Source organism: Anguilla rostrata, chromosome 13 (assembly GCF_018555375.3).
Source record: "Anguilla rostrata isolate EN2019 chromosome 13, ASM1855537v3, whole genome shotgun sequence".
In the NCBI taxonomy this organism is placed as follows: domain Eukaryota; kingdom Metazoa; phylum Chordata; class Actinopteri; order Anguilliformes; family Anguillidae; genus Anguilla; species Anguilla rostrata.
The window spans coordinates 31,729,637-31,755,512 of NC_057945.1; the positions used below are offsets into that span (position 1 = coordinate 31,729,637).

Below are 25,876 nucleotides of genomic sequence, written 5' to 3' on the forward strand. Positions count from 1 at the left end.
CACACCACCCTCAATGCACGTAGCCGGTTAGTAAATGGAAATGTTTTTGTGTTGTAATGAATATGTGAAAGCAGTTATATTGTTCACACTCCCCCCCCCCCCCCCCCCTCCTGTTTCTCTTTCAGATTGTGTGTACATTGAGAGCCGGCGACCCAACACACCCTACTTCATTTGTAGCATTCAGGATTTCAAACTGGTGAGTAACATTTCCGCCCCCCTCCCCCCCCAGCAGCCCCAGCCTTTTTAGCATGGCTATCAGGCCCGTACTTATCACAGGATTGGGCGATTGTTTTTCTGACTGGTAGGGAAGGCGCAGATCAAACGGTCCTTTGATGTGGAATAATTTGCTGCTTTTTTGTGTTTGCAAAGCAGGGTGCACACTGCAGTTGCACTTATTCTTCTGAAGACAGCGGTCGAGGGTTTTTTTTTTTGTTTTTTTTAACTTTCGCGATTAAAGGAAACGAACTGAGTGCCGTGTTTACTTCTTATTATTATTGGGTTTTACTTTCAGGTTAACCCCGTGTGAAAAAAATTTTGGGCTCAATTTAATGTTTCTGAGCTTAAGTTACGTAACTTGTAGGCTACGTCCAGCACTTACATTGTACTTTGTGTCATTAGCTTGATGTTGTAGCTCGTCGTGCCTCCTGGTTTTTGACTTCGCATCGGTTAGGCCAGAGTAATGTTTACTCTGTGAACTGGACTTAATGTGTTCATGGCTATGAATACCTGTACAAAATGAGTATTGTACCTTGGCGAACCTGTGTTTGTAGTCGTTCTAATGACCTTTGTTATGCACTTGTTGTGCGTTGCTTTGGACAGAAAGCATCTGCCAAAATGTAATCTAATGTACGTAACCTCATTTCACGTACGTGATATTAGCCAAAGCTGCTGGTTGGCTTTCTCTTCCTTCAGTCTAACCTATTTAGCAGATCTCAGATGGCCGACGGTCCGAGGCTTTAAAGCTTCTTAATACAGGCAAAATAAACTCTAGTGAGGGCCGTAGCTGCACGTAAGGGAAGCTGTGGAGTGTGAACCGAAAATTGCTGATTGATTTAAGCACAGAATGCTTGCTGCTTTGTGACCTGCTATTGAGCGAAAGTTGTCTGAAGTACTGTTTTAACGTTTCTGCTCACCCCAGATGGCCTTCGGCTGTAGCGCGCGTGTAGTTAGAGGCTACCTGCCATTTCTCTTCACAGTTATCTCTGGAAATATATATAACTGTGAGATTTTATTATGCTTGCTGTTCAAACAGCTAATGCCTGCACGTTGTTGAAGGAGTGGAGCATTTAGATTTATTAAGAATGATGAAAAGCCGGCCTCATTTTTGATTGTTAGTTATTTTCGTGTTCTGGAAGCCCACGTGTATGAGAAAAAAAAAAACTTGGCACAGAACAGCAGTGACATCAAAAAGAAAAAAATGGTATCAGTTGCCCGCGGTAACCGCCGGCTGGTTGTGGCTGTGTTTTAAGTGGGCCACTATTGTTTGAGACACGGCTACATTGGGTCCTCCCTGTCACATGCCATCCCCTCAGGCTACCAGAGAAATCCTCCCCCGTTTGGTGCTAGTTTGCCTGTAGTACTCTGTGGTGTGTAGGTTATTTTGGTCTTTGCTGATGGTACAGTCATTACTAGAATGACAAAATTGTCAAAATTCCAAAAGTGTTTAAAAATTAAAGAGAGACAGCCGCTATCCCCGTGCTAGGTGGACTTTTTGCTTGGCTGTTGGTTTTTGTTCACTTAAATCACCTGATGTGACAACACTACTTTTCTCACTAACCAGCTAGCACTCGCAACAGGCCTGCACCAATATTCCCCAGTTATTCTTTATTATAACTTTTCCTCCGTTTGCTTGTCCTGCTGCTCTGCTCTGGAATCTTGCCTGTTTTGTGAAAAAGATTTGGCTGTCGTTTTTAATCACGTTGAAACTTTTGTTCTTGCCGATTCACAGGCTTGCTGTCTGGAGTATTTTCCTACTCTTTGGTACGGCTGCTCTTTGTGTCTGTGGTGAAAGCATACTTTCACTTTGCAAGCTGCTGTGGGTAAGAGTGGTTGCTAGATGACTAATATAAACGAGGCGTTGGATACATGATGCACCAACAGTCCCAACGACTGTTTTCTTCGACTGCGAATCAGATTTTTGACACTGCGAGTTAGGCTGGACCATGTCTAAAAGCATTAAGGTTTGTATTAGATACTTGGATTATTGGACAGATTAGAGACTAAGATGTGGATAAATTAGGGAGCTTGCTTCAGGGTTCAGTGGGTGCACGCTCGCAGACTTGGCGCTGGCAGCAGTGTACACACCTGCGCCAGAGATGTGGTAGAAGTAGAGCTGGCATCCCGTGGGTGATGGTGCCCACGTTACACGCATACCGCACGCGTGTGCAGCCGCACGCTAACCGGTGCGGAGTCTCGGCGATGGATGGACAGGCGCAGGGCGCGGGAATCGTTCAGCTTGCTAATCGCTGTGAAAGTGCCCGGGGGTCCCGGGCTCCCAGGGAGCTGCGGGGGAAACGGCACAGACCGTTAGAGGTGTTGCTGCGAGGTCGTGGGAGGAGCCAGGGTTGCTGCAGGAAAGGGGGCGGGGCCGGCCGGGCGGGCACAGTCGGGCCCTGCCGTATCGGGGGGCCCTAATCGGATTTCTGCGGGAGAATGCTGAGCGAGGCAGGAAGCTCCTCCAGCCTGTAATAACACAGAGAGTGCTGCGCGCTAATCCGCCGGGTGATTAAGTGCAGTCTAAGAGGTCTCTGTCCACCTGGGGGGGGCTGGGGGGGGGCTGGGGGGAGAAGATGGCAGATTCATTAGAGTGTCCGTCTCATTTTAATTATTTATTCGCGCGTAGTTAACGAGCGGCCCTGCGTGTCGCCGGGGCGACGGGCACGCCTGTCGGCAGGGCGGACGGACACGCCGCTGCCTCGTTTGGCCAAGATTTCGGTGGGTTTGGCGGGTGCGGGTTTGCGCGCGCGCGCGTGCGTGCGTGTGTGTGTTTTGTGTGCATTTGTGCATGTGTCTGTGTGTGTGTGTGTGTGTGTGTGTGTGTGTGTGCGCGTGTGAGCAAGGAGTGTCTGGAGTTATCAGTGGAGATGACAGAACAGGGGCCCCATCGCTGACCCCTGCCACCCCCCTCCCCTTCCCCCCTCCACCCGCCTGTCACACTCTGCTGCCATAATTAGAGGCAGCGTCTGTCTGCAGCCAGCCGGGCTGTGTGGGGTAGTGCTGGGGCTAGGGCACTAGGGCGCTGGGGCTAGGGCACTGGGGCCAGGACACTGGGGCTAGGGCACTGGAGCTAGGGCACTGGGGCTAGGGCACTAGGGCACTGGGGCTAGAGCGCTGGGGCTAGGGCGCTGGGGCTAGGGCGCTGGGGCTAGGGCACTGGGGCTAGAGCGCTGGGGCTAGGGCGCTGGGGCTAGGGCACTGGGGCTAGGGCACCAGGGCACTGGGGCTAGGGCGCTGGGGCTAGGTCACCAGGGCACTGGGGCTAGGGCACTGGGGCCAGGGCACTGGGGCTAGGGCACTGGAGCTAGGGCACCAGGGTGCTAGGGCTAGGGTGCTGGAACACCCTTTACCTCTCTCATTAACCCTTCCCCTCGGCTGTACCAATCCCACAGGCAGCGCTAGGCCTGTGTCTTCAGCGAATAGTCACGTGTGTGCTGGGGAAGATATGTTGTTGCTCATCCAGACATAAACTCATCGTTTGGCCCTCCCAACTTTGGCAGTTTCAGTAAAGTGCATTATTGCTTGTTTTAAAAAGACGCACCCTGCAGATGTGATGAGGGTGGTAGGGGAACACAGCCCGTTAACTGGCTGTGCTGCGCAGAGCTGCGCAGAACTGCACCTTCAGCGAATGGGCTGGGCCGCGTGGCCGCCAATCATCTCCACGGGCGCGGGTTCCTGCAGCGCCTCTACCACAGGGCCCGCCTGAAAGGCCATTTTTCACTTCCCCCCCCGCCCCCCGCCCCCCGCTCCTTTAATGAAGAATGAAGGAGAGCATTTACATCGCTGCAGTGGGGCGGTAGCACAGTGCAGCCCTGTAATGGTGGAGGCTCAGCCTGGGCCCCCAGCGCTGCCAGGCTCATCCAGCGCTGCTCTTACCCCTGAGAGCAGCGGAGTCTCAGTGCTGCTCCCTGCTAGCAACCAACCGAACATCACACTGTTAAAATCAGTCATCAGGCCTCCACTGGAGAGAGCGCAGCGGACAGATCCACTCCAGACAAACAGCCAGATTAAAGGCTGGAATCAGACCTAGGGTAGCGGGTGGGAGGAAAATGTGCATAAATAGATTTAATGAGTACCCCCCCCACCACCCCACCCCAAAGGCAACGCACATTTTTAATAGATCTCTGCAGCAGTGTTTGGTGTAGGTGCAGGACACTTGTTTCTTTGCGTTTGTGATGTGGCTGTTGTATTTGAACGTGCGGTTTCTGTGTGTTTGTGATGTGGCTGTTGTATCTGAATGTGCAGTTTCTGTGCGTTGGTGATTGGCTGTTGTGTTTGAATGTGCGGTTTCTGTGTGTTTGTGATTGGCTGTTATATCTGAATGTGTGGTTTCTGTGTGATTGTGATTGGCTGTTATATCTGAATGTGCGGTTTCTGTGTGTTTGTGATGTGGCTGTTGCATCTGAATGTGCGGCTTCTGTGCATTTGTGATTGGCTGTTGGATTTGAATGTGCGGTTTCTGTGTGTTTGTGATTGGCTGTCGTATCTGAGTGTGCGGTTTCTGTGTGTTTGTGATTGGCTGTTGCATTTGAATGTGTGGTTTCTGTGTGTTTGTGATGTGGCTGTCAGGTCTGAATGTGCGGTTTCTGTGCGTTTGTGATTGGCTGTTGTATCTGAATGTGCGGTTTCTGTGTGTTTGTGATTGGCTGTCGGGTTTGAATGTGCGGTTTCTGTGTGTTTGTGACGTGGCTGTCGTATCTGAATGTGTGTGGAATGCGTCTGGGCTCGGGGGCGGGCAGTCTGAGGGGAGAGTTAACAAACGCAGCCTCTCGGGTTCTTCATAAACACTGAGACAGCCTCCTCAGGCCCGGCCTCTCCTATCGATTTCAGGCAAACCTGCCTCCATTAGGATTCTGGCCGCAGTCCATAATGAGCGCTTGATATTCATTAAATAAGACGTATGTGCTCGATTGTATGTTTGTTTATTACGCTTTTTTATTGCTATCACTGTAGCGGTGATATTTTACCCCTAAACAGGGCTGTTTGTTTGAAGTCGTAGCGCTTTCCCCCGAGCGCTGGTTTTCGCTGGCGTGTGCGTGCGTTTGTGATTCGCTGGAGCGTCTGAACTGCGTTTCCTCTCTGAGCTCCGCGCAGTGCAGGCTGGAGAGCAGCGTCAAGAGCAGAGCTGAAACGGGGCAGGGACCGACTGAACCTCACCCCCCCACCCCCACCCCCACCCCAATCCCTGTCTGCTGCTGTCTGCCATCGTCCCGTTATGAACCAACACATCTCTGTCACTACCTGCTCATCTATATCTCTCTCTCTCTCACACACGCAGACATGCATCTGCACATACACACATGCACAAGCACGCAGATACATACACACACACAGACAGGCACACACATCCACAGATGCATACGCACGCACACACACACACACACACACACAGACAGGCACACACATCCACAGATGCATACGCACACACACACACGTCTACAGATGCATACGCACGCGCGCACACACTCGCACACACACGCACATCCCCCCTCCCCGTGGCTAAACTAATTTGCAGATATTGGGCAGCTCAGCTGTGGAATAGCTCTGCTCTAATGGAGTGATTGCAGTGTTCCTCTCCGAGCTCCCGGTGGAGAGAAAAACAGCCCACTCTTCCTGGGATTTTAGCACTTATGGACATTTAATTAGATGTGATGTACAATACAATTATCTTTAAGGATTCAGAGCACCACGACCTGGCAAGAGGAGGCTGAGGCAGAGGGGACCGGCCCCCATAAACTGCATTCTGCTTCTGCTTGCACTGCGTGAAGTGCAGCCTGATACATGTGATGCAATAACGTTATTTGATCTGATGCAATCTGATTGCACTTCGAAAGCTGTTGGATTGAATTGCCAGAATAAATCATAGCATTGAAGAACATCAGTCATATTTTTGTTTAAAAAAAAATTATTTTTCCTATAATTTTATTTTCTGCATTCAGGTCCCTAAATCAGCACGTTGAATCCTGAACGCGAGTGTGTATCTGATTTACGCATTGACTAGACAAGCCCTGTCGTTAATACTATAATCTCATCATTTTACCGGTGCGGCTTGGAATATGTTTGGAAGAAGTAAAACGCACCATTAAACAGATAGAGGGGTCATAATTATGCTAATTCCTCTATTTTTAAGCTGAAGTGATATTTAAGAGGGAGGAATTCTTACTGCTGTTTGCGTGGACACCGATTTCGTGTGTAGCTTCGAGCAAATTTAATAAGGAAAAGGTAGCCTTTCCTGCGGCCGTGTAAAACGCATTTACCTCTTTGTATTTTCGTGTGTACAAAAGCTAATATTTTCCCCCGTCCACACACACACACACACACTACGAATTCTTCCCTGTTCTTTCATTGTTTGAAGCCTTTTCTGCCTAATGACTCGAAGGCGTAATTGAAGGCGGTGTGATAAAGATGCAGATAGATGCATTAACGTGTGATCTAGCAGGAAGTTTTTCACCCTTCCGTTTCTGCAGGCGTGTAAGAAATCAGTCACCGAGCGTAAACCCGGCAGCTGAATGCGGCGTCGCGAGCGGCGGCCTTTCCGTTTAATTATGTTTTTCAATGGCTGCTCTCTCTGAGAGGTGTTTATATAATGATTTAACATCTCTCCGCACCGCTGATTATTTCCTCCATTTTCTTTCGCTCTTCACAAAGGAGCGGAGCGCTCTCTCTCCCCCCGCCTCCACAATGCTCATTTAAAACCATCTGAAATGTCAACAGCTAGGGAAATGTTAAATGGGGGAATTAAAGGTAGCGAGTAATGACTGCGTAGCGTCTGTCAGGCGTTCACGCTAACGCGCTGCCAGGTGATTATCTCTCAGCTGCGACCGCGGGTTGAGAGATCGGACGTACGCTGGGTTAGGCGAAATATCCCTTTCTGCTCAGTCGGTTTGAATTTCTAATCCTGGAATTTGCCTGGGAAGCTTCCCTTGTTTTTCCTTACAGTACCACAAACCCCCCCTCCCGGTCCCGTTCTATTGAACCTTTTGAAATGCAATTATGGGAGCCGCGCGCTGCGCCATCAGTCTCTGCTCTTGTTAATATTTATTGAGCTGCGCGGCAGCGGCTGCCATGGTTGCTACAGGGAGCCTGCGGTCATTAGGAGTGACAGCGTGGACACGGGGGAGGGAGCGTTTGTCTTTCCGAGCCTCACGCCTCACGCGCCCCCCCCTCCTCAGCCTGCCTGCAGCAATGGCCAGGGCGGCAGTGGAAGTAAAACTTATGACGTATAAACCCCGCAAACCCTGCATAAGACGCGTGTGAGTTTGTGCACTCGTGCATGCACCTGTGTGTGCGTGCGTGCCTGTGCCTGCCTGTGTTTGTTTTGTGCATGTGTCTATGTTTGCACGTGCATGTGTGTCCATGTGAATGTGTGTGCATGCATGCGGTGTGTGTGTGTGTGTGTGAGCGTGCATGCGCCTGTGTTTATGTCTGTGTGTGCACATTCGCGTGTGTCCATGTGAATTTGTGTGTGTGCTTGTGTGCACATGCGTGTGTATGCCTGTGCTTGCATGCGTGCGTGTGCACTTGTGTGTTTTTGTGTACAAGCCTGTGTGTGCTTGTTGTAATCTTAGGGTTTATAAAAAAGCCATCCTCCAGCCTGATCAGAATGGAGTACACAGCTGCAGTGCCCCAGGGCCATGTAACAGATTTCAGTAGAGCTGCAAAAGCAGGAGTCTGTAAAAGGAGCCAGTTGAGAGGGACCCAGAAGAACTTAGCTTTGCATCAAAACATGTTCACTTATCCAAAAAAAAAAAAGTATTTAAAAAAAAAAAAAATCCCAGAAACCTTTATTTTTCTCCAGCAGCGGTTTATATGAATTATTCATGAGCGTAATGGGTTGAGTTGTTTTATTTCTATCAAATTATTTCACACCGAAAGCCCCCCCATCAATTCTTGCAAATTGAGCATCGTCGGTTGAGTAGAACACCTTGCAGCAGACCCATTAATAAGCGTGTGCTTTATTAAAATGGTGGATATTAGCTGCTGTCTCGCGGCTCCTGTTCTCTTCCTGTTTCCAGGGGCTGAACTGTGCAGTGCAGGACCAATCCGCACCCACACACCCTCGCTCTGTCTGAGGGTTCCAGGGCTGGCTTTGGGGCTGCTCTTCCTAAATCTCTCCTCCATTGCACGACTCCAAATGTTTCCTTAATAGGGATTATGGGTAATATTCCTGACTGAGGCCGAGCGCTCACTCTGTTTTTAATGCTCTGGAGACGTCGCTGAAGGCAGCATTAACGCCGCCGTCTGTAATGACGTTAGGCACTTAGCCCCGCGCAGCTCACGCACACCGCCGCTGCAGCTGCGTCCAAATCGGTTTCCCCTCGTCTCCCGACCCGTCACTCTTACCCAGGCGTGTCTTTGGGTCTGAGAGCGTTACCGTGTTTCCCTGAAGACCGGCGCTGTTGGGCACAGCGGCGAACGGGAGGGTTGGGAGAACCCGTGGGTGAACTCACACAGAGCGCTTTAGAGAGCAGAACTGGCGACCGCATGGAGCACTGTCTCAAGCAATGGGGGGATCTGCCATCTTTGTTTTCCACTGGTTTGATTGCAAGTCAGGATTTTTAACATCGGTGCTTAAAAATGCTTCTGTGCAAGCGCTGCTATGGAAACCGCTCAGCCAACCAGTGGCAATCTCCATAGGATAGTGGGATGGGGGGGGAGATGGGGGGGAAGAGGTGGGGGGGGTCTGAATCGAGGGGCGCGAGGTCAAGAGTGCAGCGACCGACTGGTTTGCGGCGACAGAATTCGTGGCTGCAGAGAGGATGGCGGTACTGCCGAGGGGCGCGGAGAGGAGGGAAGATAACATTTTCATAACGCTCCTGAAAGCAAGATCAATAGCCGCTGCTCGATGCAGAGCTAAATTATTAAACAGAGCCTCTCTGGCTGCGTTTCATTATCCCGGATTTACCTTCCCGGCTGATGTTTTGTCGTTGGCGGGGAGAGATTTGTTGGGTATTTATGTATCGAGGAATATTATTCAGGCCTCGCGAATCCCCCCCCTACACCCTCCCCCGCCCCGCCCCACCCCTCCCCCCCCCACGCCCCCAGCGTCAGGTGAAATGCTTTTATATGCACCGAAAAGCGGGAGACTGCAGTCTGTCTCAGGCAGGTGAATCGCAGCGTTTGAAGTCGCGCGACGGTAATGTAATAAAAAAAGCCGCCTTTTGCAGAGAGATAATCGCTTGGATGGTAATGACAGCGGCTGGGTCCCCGTGCTCCGTTGACTCATATTATATTTCTAATTGGTTTCTAAAGACTTTCTGAGGGCTTGCAGGAGATGACATTTTGTACCAGATGTTGTGTTTGTGAATAAAACGTGTCAAATCCAAAAAAAGGCATGTGTTTCAGCATCTGCCTGGTCACAATTTGTTTTTTTTTGTTTTGTTTTTTAAAGTCAGGAGCTGTCCTCCGCTATCCTGGGCTTCTTCTGGTTCCCTTTCCTCCCTCCACCGCCGCACGTTGTTAGCTATTTTTTAATGACGCCGCTGACCTTATGGAATAATTGGAGATGAAATATCCTCTCCGGTCATCAGAGAGAATATTCACATCCTCTGTCATTTCCGTCAGGCTGCCAAAGCTCCCCGAGATCCATTGTGGCAATTTCCAAAGGTCGCCTCCTGAGATAAGTCATGAAAGGGACCGCAGCAGCCATTAGGCCGATTGGTCTGGCTGTAATGACACATCTGTCAGCAGCTCAAACCCCCCCCCCCCCAACCACCTCCTTTGCAGTTGTGTTGCCTGTGGATGATTGGTTCTCAACACCCGCTTTCTCCTTTCTACCCCCCACCCAACGGGTGGCCGAAAAGGTGTCTGGCCGTTCAGCAGCGGCCATTTTACAGAAGGCCGAGCGGCGGGGTGAGAGAGCCGTGCGCTCTGAGTCGCCGTCGCAGTCGCGGCTCGTTCACACTTTCGGCGCCTGCCCTGCCGTCGCAAATCGACTCCCGCTGAAGCCGTTTGGAGGCCGCGGCGGGGCTGGGGCGGGTGTGGGAGGCCGGCCAGGCCGCTCGATCGCCCCTTCGGTTCCCACGTCTCTTCGCGGGCAGGTGCCGCGTTTCCCCGCGTTCGGGGCCCGGGTCTTGCGTTCGGCGTTGGCGAGGCCGCGCTACCTGGTTTTTTTTTACGTCCCTGCTCATTAGCATAACGCGATGTGATTCTCAGACCCCGCCATACGGCTCGCGTGAGCGCTGCTGAGATTGACAGATGTTACAGGTCCTTTATCTGAGCCATCGTACCGCCGGCTAAGCAGATTAACGGCTCTTTTGTGCTGTGGCGCTGCCCCTGGGCAATTCGCTGGGCTGATTATTGCGTGTATTGCTGCGTTGGACCTGTGGACTGTGGGTTCTGGTCCCATATGGACGCACTCCTCCTAGTCTTATTCATACATATGTTCCAACGTGTCATTATCATACATGCAACACTTTAGAGTCGCTTGTCGGCAGATGAGCGGTATTGCATGGCTGTAGACTGCACTGTAGGCTGTGCCTGAATCGCACTTAGCTTGCCGTCTTTGCGAATGGCGGTGATGGGGGAGCGGGTGGAGCTGCTTTGTGCTGTCAAGGCACCACCCAATCAAAAGACTGTAAAACGTAAGTGCATTATGACTGAGGGATTGCAGATGAAACATAAGTCTCGCAAGTGTCAGTCTCACCTTCAGTGGATGGGGTTTTATGGCCACCGTTACGCGCGCGGCGAACCTCAGCTGAAGCCTGCGAGGACTGTATTCAGCTCGCTGTGTTCCTCAGGTCAGGGGAGGATTACAGAGAAACGGGCAGCTGCTCGATTCATCACCGCGCTTTTACTGCCTGCTCAGGCACGCTCAATTATCACACACTGGGAGATCTAGGGAGCTTTCATCTGCAGACTACTCTTCATACAAAACCACAAAAAATTCTCCCTACACCTCCCCCCCCCCCCCCCCCCAGTTAATCACAGTGGAATATCCTTCTCCATTTATCCCAAACACACACTGCGCTCTCTTCCTTTTCTTCTCTGGATATTTCCCCTGTGTGGTAATTAATGCCACACCACGCTTAGCCTCTCAAATCAGGCTCTGCTTCCAGTCGTCTGCCTGCCTGTGAGCTGTGGCTCGCGGCCGCTCGAGTGCACCTCGCTCTTCCTTCGATGGCTCAGCGCGGTTTGATGCCGCCTCAGAAGACATCTGAAGCATTAATTTCTTGCGGTCGTGCTGCAAGTGAAACGCAGCCTTTGTTCAGGGGGAAGGAGCCGATTTCCGCCTGTGGGGGGTGGGGGGGTGCTGTGCTGTGCTCGGCTGGTAATGTCTGGCCAGTTTTAGAACTGGGCTGAGCATCCCTCTCTGCTTTGTACCTTCACACTGTATTACAGGCCAGTGTTTCAGCCTCCTGGTCAAACGGAGCTCTGTTCTTTTCCACAGTTCTGTTTCGCCTGATGACCCCCCCTTCTCCCCCCTCCCCGTCCTCGTCCTTTCACCAGTATGCATAGTCAAGAATCCTGTTACGGTCTGTACATTTGTCAGTTGATTTATGATGTGATAAATCCTGTTCTTCTTAAGCGTGGTGGTTCCCCTTTCTTCCCTTTCACCCGTGGTGTTAAGCCAGCCCGCTCTGGGTCTCCAGCTCGTTTTACAGCCCATGGCCCTGCCGTCTTTTCTCCAGAGCCCGGGCTCGGAGCGGCAGTGCGGGGCTGGCCGAACGCTCGCCCCGGGCTGTCGAGCCTCGCCCCGCATTCTCAGACCGCCGTAACGCCCGGCCCGTGTGCGGGAGAGTGACCCCTCTGAGGTCTGAGATAAAGCAGCGTGGAGCGGGGCCGGATCGTTTACGCTGCCCCCCGCCCCCGCACCCCGCATTTAAAGCACCCCATTCTGCTGCCTGCTGGTGTCGATATAGCTCAGCGCCCCCACCCCCCCCCAGGCCCGTGCTGAAGGTGCCGCCGTTCCGTATATAATCTCCCTCACCCAGCCGGCACCTTCGCCCGAGGCCCACTCACACGCGCGACACGAGAGATTGCTTCCCTACTCCAGGTGAGGACCCCCCCTTCCCCCCCCCACACCATCACTGAAGGGGGGGGGGGGAACCGCTGCTGCTTACTGGCACCCATGTTTACACTCAGCTGCCCTTGAACAGCCAGGGAAGGGCAGCGGTCGGTACGGTGTGCGGTTCGCGTGCGGGAGTCAGAGGAGCGGCCCTGAATGGCTGCTCGCCCCCTGGAACCGTCGCTATCATTACATCATCGGCCAATAGAGGACACGCAAATATCAGCCGGGAGAGAGGAGGGTAAACATACAAACAGGAACAAAGGGGGCGGGCCTTATGCTGATGTCACTGGGCCGGTTAGTAGGCAGTGCATTTGCACTGGAGAAGCTTAGGGTGTTTTGATAAATCTACACTCAGTGTTGGAAGCCTTGGAGAGGTGTATTATCTGGGCTGGGCTGGGCTTGGCTGGGGCTACAGCCCTTCATCAGCAGATGCAAAGCAGGAGTGGGAGGGTGAGAGGTCCTTTCTCCAGCACCTGTCCACCAGCTCAGAGACCCCCCAGCTGTGACACCCACTGGAAGGAATTCAAATTCACTCTGAGTAACAGTCTAGAGGCAATTCCCCGGAATGAGACCTCAGGGGTGTGTTTTGTTGCATGTTGACATGTTCTATTGTTTGTACGAATGTGTGCATGTGTGCCTAAAATTTCCTGGAGAAATTTGATTTTGGTACCAGAAAAACAGTCTATTATATTGTCTCATAGCTCGTGTTTAAAATTGCTTTGGAGAAGCAAAATAATCTGCTTTTATCTAAAGTCCTAAAGATATGACCCCTGATTAAAAAAATTTTTTAATTAAAAATTCACATTATTCATCTACGTTTTAATTTTAATTGTAATTAAAGTTGTCATATGTAATTGTCATACCTCTTTCATACCGGTTGTTTCACATTGATATTGGGTGTGTTGAATAGAACAGCAAACCTGTGTTTGGATGGACACATAAAACATATAAGCTGCTTTCTTTAGGGTGCTGGCCCAGTGGTCCTTGGTTTTCTTTTGTTTTTTTCTTTTCTTCCCAAACCTCCCCCCCCCCCCCACACACACACCTCTCCCCCACCACTAACACCAGGCTGGCTGAGAGGTTATCGGGTGGCTGAGAGTGAATTGAGTTGGATTAGAGCGGAGCCCGTTCCCTCCGTGCGAATCGCGGATGGCTGTAAGGAAACGCGAGCGAGTGGAAGTGTCTGGCTGAAGCCTTTAAGAAAGAGCAGGGATGCCGGTGGGAGGTTGATTGTGTTTTGTCTCGTACTCCTGTTTTTATTCACAATGGTGAGTGTGCTTGCGTTTACCGTGGGAGGCTTGAGTCGCTGCCAGAAGAGCACTGACAAGGGTCTCCATTCTGATTAAACAAAGGAAGCCCCACACATCTGTGCTCGCTATACGGCTTTTCATCAAACAAAATTAACTTCTGCTACTCGCCGCCCAAAACGGTTTCCTTTTTTTATTTTTATTTTTGTATTCATGTATGAATGAGAAATTCACTTCTGTGAGAAGGGAAGGGAGTGTACGTTTCTGTTTTGAGACTTCCTCTTCTATTACAGACTTCACATTCTGCAGGCTGTGAAATGCTTGCTGAACAGTTGTATTTAGAATGCTCCATATTGACTATAACGTTTTAGCGTTTTAGCCATAGCATCAGCAGTATAGCATTTCAGCCATAGTTTGTGACCTTATCTGCAACGCCACAACACTTCTTCAGCCATTCAGTCTGGTTGTTTGTCACTTGAGTAAGCAAGTTGTAAATGTGGAAGATCTGGAGTGTCTCGTAGTCCCTTTCATTCCAGCACTCCATGAAATGCTACAGCGTTATTTTTCTACGGGACGCGTTATTCATGTGCTGTGGGGATTAGGACAGGACGTGCTGTTATGTGGCTGTTAGGCAGTCTGGGCGTTTCACAGGAGTTGTTAGTTTGCTGGATTATCATCTGCTGAAAGGGCCCTGTAATCAGCAGTCTAGGCCTGAGCTTCTTTCTGTTGTCCCCCCCCTCCCCGCCCCCCCCCCAGTCTGCGTTCTTGTGCATGCTTCAGTGTTGTACAGAGGTTTATTAAACCTTCAGGCGGTGTCACTTGGGCTATAAAAAAAGCTCGCTTTCAGATCTTGAGCACTGTTTGTGGGGAGGAAAGAAAAAAAAGCGAAAAAGCGGCGTCTCATTTCTGTGTTGACACAGAGCTCTTTATCTGCTCACTATCGCAGTCCTCAGACCGCTTTAAATACCAGCCTCCGCCCGCCCCGCTCACTGCAGGTTTTATTTAGCCGTCGCGCAACCGGAGGCGAGCAAACGCTAAGAGATGAGCCCAGATGCGCCTGGTCCGTGTGAGCGGACGATGTTCAAATAGCCGCTGGATCCTGGATCTGTGGAGAAGCGTGACCCCCCCCTCGCACCCCCCGCACCCCCACCCTGCGGTTTTTAACAGAGCGAGGTTTCCGCAGAAACGGCTCGGCGTCCTGTAGAAGCCGCGGCGGCAGCCCCGTTTGGGGTGAACCTCTCGATACTGTAGCCAGCCAGCCGGCGCTCGCAGTCAATTAAGGTGCGACCCGTTTGCTTTAAATGACATTTAAATGTCAAGTGGTGGGGAGGCGGTGTGAATTCTCTGATTTATGATGGAGGTTTTTCTCTCTCTCTCTCTCTCTCCTGCGCAGTGGCAGGTGAGCTGCACCAGGAGTGCAGGTAAAGAGTGGAAGAGATGGGGCCAGCCTTGCAGCTGCCTGTCTGCTGCCCTCACAGCCTCCCTGAACACTGTACAGCCCCACAGGGTCAAATGAAATGGGGTTTTTTTCTTTCTTATTTCCTATAGATTATTATTATTATCGACCATTCTGTGGTATTACAGTTGGCATTGCTGTCTGCCTACCCAGACCCCTCTGTTCTGCTAGCTCTGGACGTCTGGTACCCACTGCAGTCAGAACAGCAGACACCCTGCCCACCTGCCTGACTCAGCTTCAGAGTTCACCATAGCTTCCCTGGCCCCCTTTAGAAGAACATACTTTCGTTTTATCTGTCTTTCCTTTGGATTTGGGTTGAATTTTGTTACAGTTCCCGTTGTTGTTTGTCAGGTTAACGGTGCGCTTACTGATTATTTATGGGCCCTCTGTGCCTTCTCAGTGATGTCACATGTCTGCGTTCCTGAGAGTTACGCTGATCTTCTCTCCAGCGCCCTGGATACGGAGCCTGTGCTGAGTGATTGTAATGTGATGTAATGCGGTGGCACGCGCCGTGGGGTAGCTGGCTTCAGATCGTCCGGCTCGATCGGAGCGCCGCGGAGATCGCGGGCCAGCGCGGGGGGATCGCGGCGGGAACGCGGCGTTTGGCGGCCGGGGAAAGGGGGGAGAGTGACAGAGGCGGTGGGAGCGTGATTTAAGAGCGCGCTGTTCTCCGTACCGCCTCTCTGTGTGGAAGTAAAGCCATTAGGAACGCCCTGCCTCTCTCTCTCTCCCCCTGACAGCCTGTCAGTCTGCCGCGCTTAAGCAGTGCGGCTTAATGGCGTTAAACACACCGGCGGAAGCTTCCGGAAGCAGCCCGAGCCGGTCCGTGTAGTGGGGTTTGGGTGTCCCTTCGCCTTGCAGTGTGTGAAGAGAGGGGCGACTGCAGCCCCGGCAACCGATTGGCTCAGTCGCTGCACCAGCGCGTCGGAGAGCAGAGTTAGTTTAATTACGAGCTCAGAGGACGGCGGCCATCAGAGATCCTGCAGACGAACGCCGTTACCGCGTCTGACGCCGGCCGTCAGCGTTAGCTTTTAGCGCCGTGCGCGCATGTACCCGAGCGAACGCGTCGGCGGTACGTAAAAACAGCGAGCGCGCGGGTCACGCGGCCCGGGCGCGATCGATGGCGCGGCTGGCGTGGGCGGGGCTCGCTCGGGGAGGGGAGGGGACGGCGAGCGAGCCGCGGGATCAATATCAACAGAGCAGCGGCGGTGAACGCTTGCGCAGATGCTGGACCGGCGTGCGGTCGCGCTAAGAACCCGCCACGGCCGCTGCGCCCCGGCGGACACGAGCGGCGAACCCAAACACTAATCAGATTAATGAGCCGGCAGCCAAACACAGGGGTGTGAGTGAGGGCGCAGACACGCTCCCCACACGCTCGCCTCACGCTCCCCTCATGCTCCCCACACGCTCGCCTCACGCTCCCCTCACGCTCCCCACACGCTCCCCTCACGCTCCCCACACGCTCGCCTCACTGCTCTCTGCTTCCTTTCAAAATGGCCGCCACTGCTGTGTGGTTTTTCCCTCTCTTTCTCCCCCTCCACCCCCCATGTGTTTTTTTAACGCATTTGAAACATCAGATTTAACAAATGTGTCGACCGTGTCGAGAAGGCCATCTCATCTCTCGCCCGTGGAAGTTACAGTGTGTTCCCTTAACCCTGAGCGCTGATAACAGTGGATAGGAGAGGTGTGCCGTTTCACTAGATAAATATCCCTGTGGCATTTGAGTGCACCTCCTAGATTTCCTGTAGTCAGTTTATATAAATCGTGTTTGAAATTGTATTCTGCTGAGTCAAATTGCATTATTTGGAACAGCTGACGAGTTGTCAATTGAACCTGCGTTTCTTGGCCTTGTGTGATGTCTCTGAGGGCAACCCCCTCTAGGGAATTACTGCACTTCGATCCTTGATCTCTGCGCTTGTGCTTGTGTTGTAAGTCACTCTGGAGAAGAATGCCTGCTAAATGCCAGCGAAGTAAAGCAGATTAGTTTGCAGTTGATGACATGTTGAGTTAGCTGCCCAGGGAAGTAGCATGGAGGACTATGGAGGACATATGAAGACAGGTCTGGTCAAAGCAGGATTTTATTTGTGCACCCGGTATGTTTTGGATTTGGACTGTCCCATTTTATTACAAAAAAAAATCCACCTGCTTTCAATGAAGTTATGAGTTCGTTACTGTTTGTTTTTCAACAGGAATGTCATTGCTTTATCTCAAATGCTTAAGGATAGCATTTGACCAAGGAGAAACCAAAAATATGTACACACAGCTAATGCGATAGAAAGCCATGGAGAGGAGTGTGAATGGCAGGTGTGGAGGAGGGCTCTGGTAGCTGAAGTATGTGAATCAAGCTTGTCTTTCCCTAAATGACACATCTGCTGGCACCAAAACACTGGAGTGCAGCAGCCCCTGATGCCTGTATGGGCTCCAGTCAATGCTGGTTTTCTGTAGTTGCTTTCTGGTTCGCTGACGGCCGGTGTGTGAGGCATAGCACCTGGTCCGGTGGCGGCCATTTTGGAATGCTGAGGGTGGTGTAGAGGGAAGGAGCTGGAGGTGAAATGGCATGGGAATCCGGTATGCAGGGATTAAAGGCTGGGATTTAGAGAGAGGAAACCACCCCCTCAAACCCCCCCCTCCCCGTCCCCCCCCCCCCCCGAGCCCCAGCCGGTGCGCTCCTGTCCCACACCCCCTCCCTGAACCCGAGTTCTTTCCGCACTGCCTGAACCACCTGATTCCCGGGCGTGCGGCTGCGCCCTCCCTCACCCTGCTGCGCCCCCCGTCTGCAGGTTTGCGTTTCACATGTGAGCCCCTCCAGCGGCGCGCCGCTCCTGTCTGGTATTAATACACAGCTCATATCTGTGGGCTCATTCAGCCTGACTGGCTGTCCGGGGAGATACACTCCCGCGCTCTGCCCTCCCTGTCGCTCTCCGTCTCCGCGGGACCGCGTTGGGCGGGGTGGGGGGGGGGCGCCGACACCGCGTAGCGCCGCGCGGGCGGGGAGCGAATCGTGACGGCCCGGTCCTCCCCCCCCACGCCTCTGACACGGGGCCCCCCAGCGGAGATGAGGCGACGGGGGCTGGCGCAGGGATCAGCAGCGAGGAGGGCGCCGCTGCTCTCGTCCTGCTGAACGCTGTGTGTGGGGGGAACAAAGAGCCCATGCACTTTCCACAGCTGTGCCTGGACCTGTGTGCGTGTGTGTGTGTGTGTGTGTGTGTGTGTGTGTGTGTGTGTGTGTGTGTGTGTGTGTGTGTGTGTGTGTGTGTGTGTGTGTGTGTGTGCGTGTGTGTGGCGTGTGTGGTGTGTGTGCGTGTGTGCGTGTGTGCGTGTGTGCGTGTGTGCGTGTGTGGTGTCGTGTGCGTGTGCGTGTGAGTGTGAGTGTGAGTGTGAGTGTGAGTGTGAGTGTGTGTGTGTGTGTGTTGTGTGTGTTGTGTGAGAGACTGTGTGTTGTGGTGTGTGTGAAGTGCGTGTGTGTGTGTGTGTGTGACTGTGTGTCTCTGTGTCTGTGTGTGTGTGTGTGTGTGAGAGACTGTGTGTGTGTGTGTGTGTGTGTGTGTGTGTGTGTGTGTGAGTGTGTGTGTGTGTGTGTATGTGTGTTTGTGTGAGATTGTGATTGTGTGTGACTGCGTGTGTCTGTGTGATTGTGATTTTGTGTGACCGACTGTGTGTGTGTGTGTGTGTGCTGCGTCTGTTTGGATTTGAATGACTGTGTGTCTGTGTACGTGCGTGTGCGCACATCTGCGTGTGTGTGTGCACGAGTGACTGTGTGCACACGCACGTGTGTTTCTGAGCGCCCCCCCACCCCCACAGTCTCAATGTGTCTGAAATGAAGCCAGTCCTATAGATTTCATGTTTTTTCTTTCCATCTCCCTCTCCCTCTCTCTCTCCCCCCTCCCTCCCTGTCTCTCTCTCCCTATCTCCATCCTCTCTCTCCTCGTTCTCTCCTCCCTCCCCCTCTCTCTCTCTCCCTCTCCTCTCTCTCTCTCCTCCCTCTCTCTCTCTCTCTCTCTCTCTCCCTCTCTCTCTCCCTCCCTCTCTCCCTCTCTCTCTCCTGTTGTGCTGCGTGGGGGAGGGTCACAGGCACTTGGTATCCAGGAGAGGATCTTAGAGTCTCGCTGTTGTTATTGGCTGTCTAGACACACTGGGAGTGATCAGAGCAGAACAAACTGTAATTGTGTAACCCCTGATCGCAGCCGGCACAATATTATTTCAGCTGCTTTGTGTGTAGTGTTTGTCGCACAGGGGCAAGGCTGAAAGCAGCATCCTGTGTGTCTTTGTCTGTGTGTGTGTGTGTGTGTGTGTTTCTGTGTGTGCGTGCGCGCGTGTGCTTGTGTGTGCGTCTTTGTGTGTCTGTTTCGGTGTGTGTGTGTGCGTGCGCGTGTATGCGTATGTGTGTGTGCCTTTGTGCATACTTGCATGTTAGTATGCATGTCCATCTGTATTGCTTTCCTCCTCCCTGTACAGTGTACCAGGGGCACTTGTAGATAAAATGTATATAAATTTGCTGCGTCCTTATGCAGTGCTGTGTGTGTGTGTGTGTGTGTGTGTGTGTGCGCGCCTTGGTGATTACACACGGACCCCCGGGGGTCTGCCAGTGCCCGCCAGGCCCCTTATAGATCACTCATTTACTGCACGGCTGGAACAAGGTCACCTTGTCGGCGTGGAGATTGGGATCTATAAATTCAGTAGATTGCGTGTTGAGGGGTCTATACTGCGGGCGTGGTCATTGTGTACACGCTGCAGCCGGCCGTACATCGGTCTCCCCTCAGCCCGGTTTCTGGCCGTGCTGTCCGTGGGGTGGGGGGGTTGGGTGGAGTAACTCTCTCTGGGGGGCGCTGAGTGCCCGGGACAGCTGTTGTAGGGCTAAGCCTCCCCCCTGCAGCTGATGAGAGCGCTCGTTAGCTTTAGCCTCGCTGGAGCAGCTCCCCGGCTGCGTGAGCCCCTGTCACCCAATCAGACCAGCACCCCTGTCCCAGCAGGCCGGCGCCGGTTGGCCGTGGTCAGGGCGTGGTCAGGGCGGTCGGCGCACAGGGTGGTGCTGAGGCTTCTGGGGCAGGGTTAGTCTTTTGGGGGCAGGGTTAGGCTTCTGGGCGGGGTTTGGCATTTGGGGGGGGGCTAGGCTTTTGGGGCGGGGCTAGGCTTTTGGGGCGGGGCTAGGCTTTTGGGGCGGGGCTAGGCTTTTGGGGCAGGGCTAGGCTTTTGGGGCGGGGCTAGGCTTTTGGGGCGGGGCTAGGCTTTTGCCGCGGCGTCCCAGCAGTGGTACGTGATGCCTTCGAGCCTCGCTGCTCGCAGCTCAGCTCACGCTTGGCTGAGTGCGCTGATCGATTAGCCATGCCTTAACCAAGACTTCTCATTTCCTGCTTTCCATTACCTCGCTCAATCAGGCTGAGCCCGGCTCTGGGGCAGCGGTGTCTGTGTGCGCCGGACACTCTGTCCTCAAACCCTCCGTCTGAAACGGCCCTCGCTGTTCACCTGTCCCCCCCCCCCCCTCACCCCCCCTTACCCCTCTCTCTCCCCCCCTACCCCTCCCTATCCCTCTCACCCCTCCCTCTCCACCTGTCCCTCCCCCTCTCACCCCTCCCTCTTCCTCTGTCCCTCCCCTCACCCCTCCCTCTCCCTGTCCCTCCCCCTCTCACCCCCCCACCCCTCTCTCTCTCTCCCCCTCTCACCCCTCCCTCTCCCTCCCAGCCCCCCACCCCTCCCTCTCCCTGACTCTCCCCCTCTCACCCCCCCACCCCTCCCTCTCCCTGTCCCTCCCCCTCTCGCCCCTCCCTCTCCCTGTTGCTCTTCCTCTCTCCATCTCCCTTTCTTTCATTCCTTTCCCCTCTTTCTCATTGTCTTCACACCCCCTCCCTGTTTAGAAGAACCAGTCGTAACGGTGCAGTTACATGGACAAACTCATCAGCACCGCGCCCGACAGAACTTTGTTGAAGGTAGCCGACCTCAAAATGCGTCAGATCCCTTCATTGTTCTTCTGGGGCTCATAATTCTGCGTCTATCTGTCTTCCTGCTGACCTTTGCACCCTCTAATTGGTGCTGAGCGTGTGAGCGCGTCGAAATAAGCAAACTCTGTTGACGCTGTCTGCTGACTGAGCGTCGTCCGCAGAAGAACACCGCGGCGAATTCCTCCCGCAGTCACATGACCCCCCCCCCCCCCCAGCCAGTCACAGGACCAGTGAGCCTGCGTGAGATTTCACAGAGAATGTGCTTCTTTTAATGACGCTCACGGCACAGGCGGGTCATTAGTCATGTTTTCTCACCCCCCCCCCCCCCACGGCGCTACGTTAGCGGCGCTACAAGCGCTTTCCCATCTGCCAGAGACCGCGGCCGGAGCGCCGCAGCAGCGAGGCGCACTTCCTCCTTCAGATCGGATTTGCATGCCGGCGTGTATTTTTGTTGCAGATGTTTTTACAGCCTGACCTCCTCCCCAGCACGCCGGAGGGGGGGGGAACTCTGATCTCCGTGCTGTTGAGTCACTGGGAGAGAGAGCTGCTGGTTCTCCTCCGCTCCGCGGCGCTCTCCGGTTCCCCGCCGCGGCGGAGAGGCTAGCAGCCCGCGCGCTCGGGGGGCGGCGGCGTGGGCGGCTGGCCTGCGATGCGAACAGCGTGCTCTCACAGCGGCGTCACGCCGGCCCCTAACGGAGCGCTCCACTCACTCCCGCGCTCTCAGGAACGCTGGGAAGAGCGCTAGCCGCTTTAGCGCAGGGCGTACACCGCCGCTACGCTTCAGTCACTCATACAGCGGCTTCTGATGGCCTGCAGAGAATTAGGGAATGTTGTGACGTCATTTCTGCTGCGTGCTAATGGGCTCCTCTCACACACAGGCACAGGTGTCTGACTCTGTTAGCCTCAGCGCTACCGCGGGCGTGCGGAGATGAACGTAGCCAGCTCAAGGCTTAGCTCCAAGACCGCGGCTGATCCTGTGAAACCCAAATTTCTCATATCTCAATTTAAACGGATAATATTTGAATGTAAGACCATCCAAGAGGGCTGGATAAGGGAATCTGTCAAGCAAACAACGCTACGTGATGTTTAGACTGGACACCGTGTGTTCCGGAGTCTGAGATGCTCACACAGATGAACGCAGTTGGGAAACCAGATTGATGACACTCTGCTTTAGATGAGGGTTGAGACGGACAGATTGATTGTGTTGGAGGTGAAGCGTTGGCTAACCCCACCCCCCCCCAACCCCGATTTAAATGATTATGATCTCATTGCGTGAGCCTCATGAGTCACCCAGCACCAGCCACTAGCAGGACCCCAGAAACGCTCCCCAGCGAAATGCAGAAGGGGTGATTACCTCAGATGTGCATCGGCGTGCTTGATTACGCGCGTCATACTGAAACGGGTCGCTTTACACCGCGGTGGGGGGTGCTGGGGTGGGAGGGGGGGTGTGGAGGAGGGGGGGTGGAGAAGAATGCTGTTTCTGAAAATCTCCCTCTCTGAACCGGCTGATGCTCAGGGAATCCGGCGTAGATCCGGGCTGGCAGACGGAGGCCGGCCTTCTTCACAGCAGGCGGAGACGTGGTATCTGAACGGCGCGGGCAGCGACCGCGCGGCAGGGCGCGGGGCGCCATCCAGGACCCGCCATCGAGGACCCGCCAGCGCGCCATGGCGGCTGAGGCTAGCCTCGCTCCCCGTTCCTTTCCTCTGATTGGAGGAGGGAGGAAACATACGCGCATTAACGTTTGTTTCTTGTTATTAGCGCGTCATAAACCTGCGAGAGGCAGTCCAACCTAACGAGGCTCTGCCTCTCTCTTTCCAAACAACCGCCTTCCCCAACAAAGGTGTGGTACATGGGGGGGTGGAGAAGCACGCCATTTTGTATTTCCCTCCACTGTCTGTGGGTTTTTTTTTTTTCTTGTTTTCTCTGCCATGTTCTTGATGCTTTTCATTGTGAAGCCCCGCGGATCGATTGGAGGAAAACCTGCGCTGTAGCTGTGCTCAGTCACCCTGTGCGCTGAGCCTCATTCAGAGCCCTGCGCGTCGCCCTCTCCCCCCGGCGCAGGGACCCTGTGCCTCTGACGCGCGGCTGTGTGTCGCGGTTAGCCCAGCCCCAGATGGAAGCGCTTAGAGAGCGTACGCGCCGGATCGCAGGCCTGGCGGGACGCGGGGCGGGGGGGCGGAGAGGGGAGGAAGGGGCGGCCGCAGAGTCCCCAGCCGCGCACATTCCTCCGTCCGCTCCAGCTAATGACGCCTCGTGTTTTCCATTTGCCGTCCGCGTCTCTGTCCGTAGGTGGCTCCGCCCCCCCCCCCCAGTCCGTGTTCCGGTTCAGATGATAGCAGATGGCTTGGATTCACGCGTGTGCGTGTGTGTGAGCTGGTAGGGGGGAGGCTGAGCGTAGCGCGGGGGGGCCTGCACTCTATTCCTTACATGGCCTCGGACCGATTCGCCTGGGCTTCATTTAATTACGCCACTCCGGCAGCCCCCCCAGCAGCCCCCCCCCGTCCTTCGTCAAGGTCGACAGCCAGCTTCCTGTCAGCTCTTAATGACGTGAGCGATTTCCTGGAGAGCGAGGGAGCGAGCGGAGGACGAGCGAGCGGGCACTCCCGTAATAAGAATGATCAGAAGGTAGGAGGCTGAGGATCGGAGAGAAAAGCCACGAGACAGAGAGGGAGAGAAAGGGAAGGAGTGAGAGAGAGAGAGAGAGAGAGAGAGAGACTAAACATCTGAAAATAAACAGGGGTTTCCTGTTAATGTGTGCCAGAGCTGTTTGTGCAGAGCGCAGCTCTCGGTGCAGCCAGGAGAGCGGTTCGCGGCTCGAACGCCATCGCTGGCCCGACGTCACGGCTTCCTGCTCCCAGACACCTCCGCCGCCGGCCCCTCCGGCCGCCAAAACCGCCGGGAGCTCGTCCGTTTCACACCGTTATCCTCAGGCCCCTTACTGCAGGGCTGGGACTGACTGGCCCTCCCCAAAACTGCCAGAGAAATGGGGTGGGGGTGGTGTCACTGGGGGGGTCACGAGGGGTTTATGCTAGTCTTGTAGAACAGGGGTGCACAACAAGGGCTGATAATTTTCTTCTGGATTCTGTGCCAGCTTTTCCTCCTCATATTTAAGTAGCTCGCTCGTCTGACATTTGTACCAGCAGCAGCTACAGCAGCAGACTGAGTGCGTCCTAAAGATTTTACTGTGCTCCAGTACTGGAGTGAACCAGCGTGGTTTATAGACCTGTCGGAAAACTCAAACTAAAGTAATGGGTTGGAACAAAAAGCAGTGCGTGGACCGGCCCTGTGGGATCGGAGTTTAGCCCTGCTGTAGAAGAGGAGGAAGGCCCTGCTGTAGTGGAGGAGGAAGGCCCTTCTGTAGTAGAAGGGGAAGGCCCTGCTGTAGAATAGCAGGGGAAGGCCCTTCTGTAGTAGAAGGGGAAGGCCCTGCTGTAGAAGAGGAGGAAGGCCCTGCTGTGTGAGAGCGGCGTTGTCACGGACACCGCTGGCACCTGCCAGTGTATGAAGCTCCGCCTCCATCGCCGCTGTGCTCCTTTATGAGCGCGGTTTCTCTGCCCCTGACCCTGACCGCTGCCAGTGACAAGAGAGGCTGAAAGTGACCAGCCGCATTCGGCCATGAAGAGCGCTTTCAGGACCCCGTAACGCAGGCGGTGTTTTCTGAGCGAGCGAGCGGCGGCGTTCGCGGGCCGTTTGACTGACAGCTGGACCCGGCGGTTTCTGGAACGGTCCGCAGGGCAGCTCGCTGGCCGCAGTGTCGTCTCTCCGGCCTGTGCGTAGCTGCATTTGTAAGCGCAGGCATTTCAATCCCACCCTGGGATTTTGGGGAAAGTAGTTGAATCGGCCGTTTTTTTTTTTTCGACGCAGCATGAAAGCTGGAGTGTGTGGGACTCCCCTCTCTCTGCTTCCCCTGTAGCCTCATAAAGAGCGGATTCTCCCCGCTGCTCAAAGCTCCGCTCTGAACCTCGCATATCCCTTTAAAGCCCCCGCTGCCCCCTGAGCAGCGCTGGCCTGTGGGACACTCACCTGGGGGAGAAGAGCCTTCACAAAGCGTCAGGATAGCGCACCTCCTCCTCCTCCTCATCCTCCTGCAGATCTGTGGTTCATCTGTGGCGTGGTGCAAATTAATCTGGAATGGTGCACCATCTTTTAAAAATCCTCCTTGTGACTTTGCAAACCTGTTTAGTGCTGATCCTGTGCCTATGTGTGTACTGGCCCAGTTCTTATTTATGATTTTTATTTATTTATTTTTATTAGTTTTTTTTGGTAGCATCGATTGGGAATTGACATCTCAGTGTAACTGCCCGGCGGACAGGGCGGAATGGCCGCTGCTCTGGATGCAGTTTGGAACGGCACTAATCAATTCGGCATTGTCATTGTAATGGGCCCCTGCCTGCGCTCCCCTTCCCCTCCGCTTAAGAGCACTTATCTCCGTAATGTGATTCTGCGCCATGATCTGCTCCGTGCAGCACGCAAACATAATTAGGGCTTGATAATGAAACAGTCATTTCCAGTAGCCGGATTTAGTTTAAAAAAAAAAAGAAAAGGTCAGGGGGTTTCAGATTGATTTAGCTTTATAGTTTTTAAAAATGAGAACCTTATTTTTTTTTTTTGGTGGGGGGGGGGGGGGGGTGTTGCCGTTGCCCCTCCTTCCTCGGCCATGTTACTGAAGGTCTGCATACGCTCCACCCGCGAGGATGTCCTCCTGCACATCTTCTAAAATGGTATGAAATGTAGCGCAGTGTTAATTGTTGAACTGCCATTAATTCCCTGTACTGAAGCGCGCACTGGAGAGCTGGGCTTTATCCGCTGAATTATAAAGGAGTCGACGTGGGGGGGTTGGGCTGGGGGGGGGGGGGGGAGGGCTGAGATAATGGAACTGGCAGTCCCGCTGTCAGAGGACAAGTACCTCCCTGTCACTGCGGCTTTTAAGCATGTGGAAGAGTGACAGAAATATCATCTCTCAAATCTGAGAGTCAGGTGTAATTAGTATACCCAACAGAGGGCTGCAGA

The 25,876-nt window shown here is 53.7% G+C and overlaps 1 protein-coding gene across 1 annotated transcript in view; it reads left to right on the forward strand.

The window, feature by feature from the left end:
• The window catches only part of rerea (arginine-glutamic acid dipeptide (RE) repeats a), a 136,691-nt gene that overhangs the window by 44,760 nt on the left and 66,055 nt on the right, over positions 1-25,876 (forward strand). The window contains 1 exon segment of the mRNA XM_064305032.1: positions 126-196. Coding sequence (XP_064161102.1) covers positions 126-196 — 71 coding nt within the window.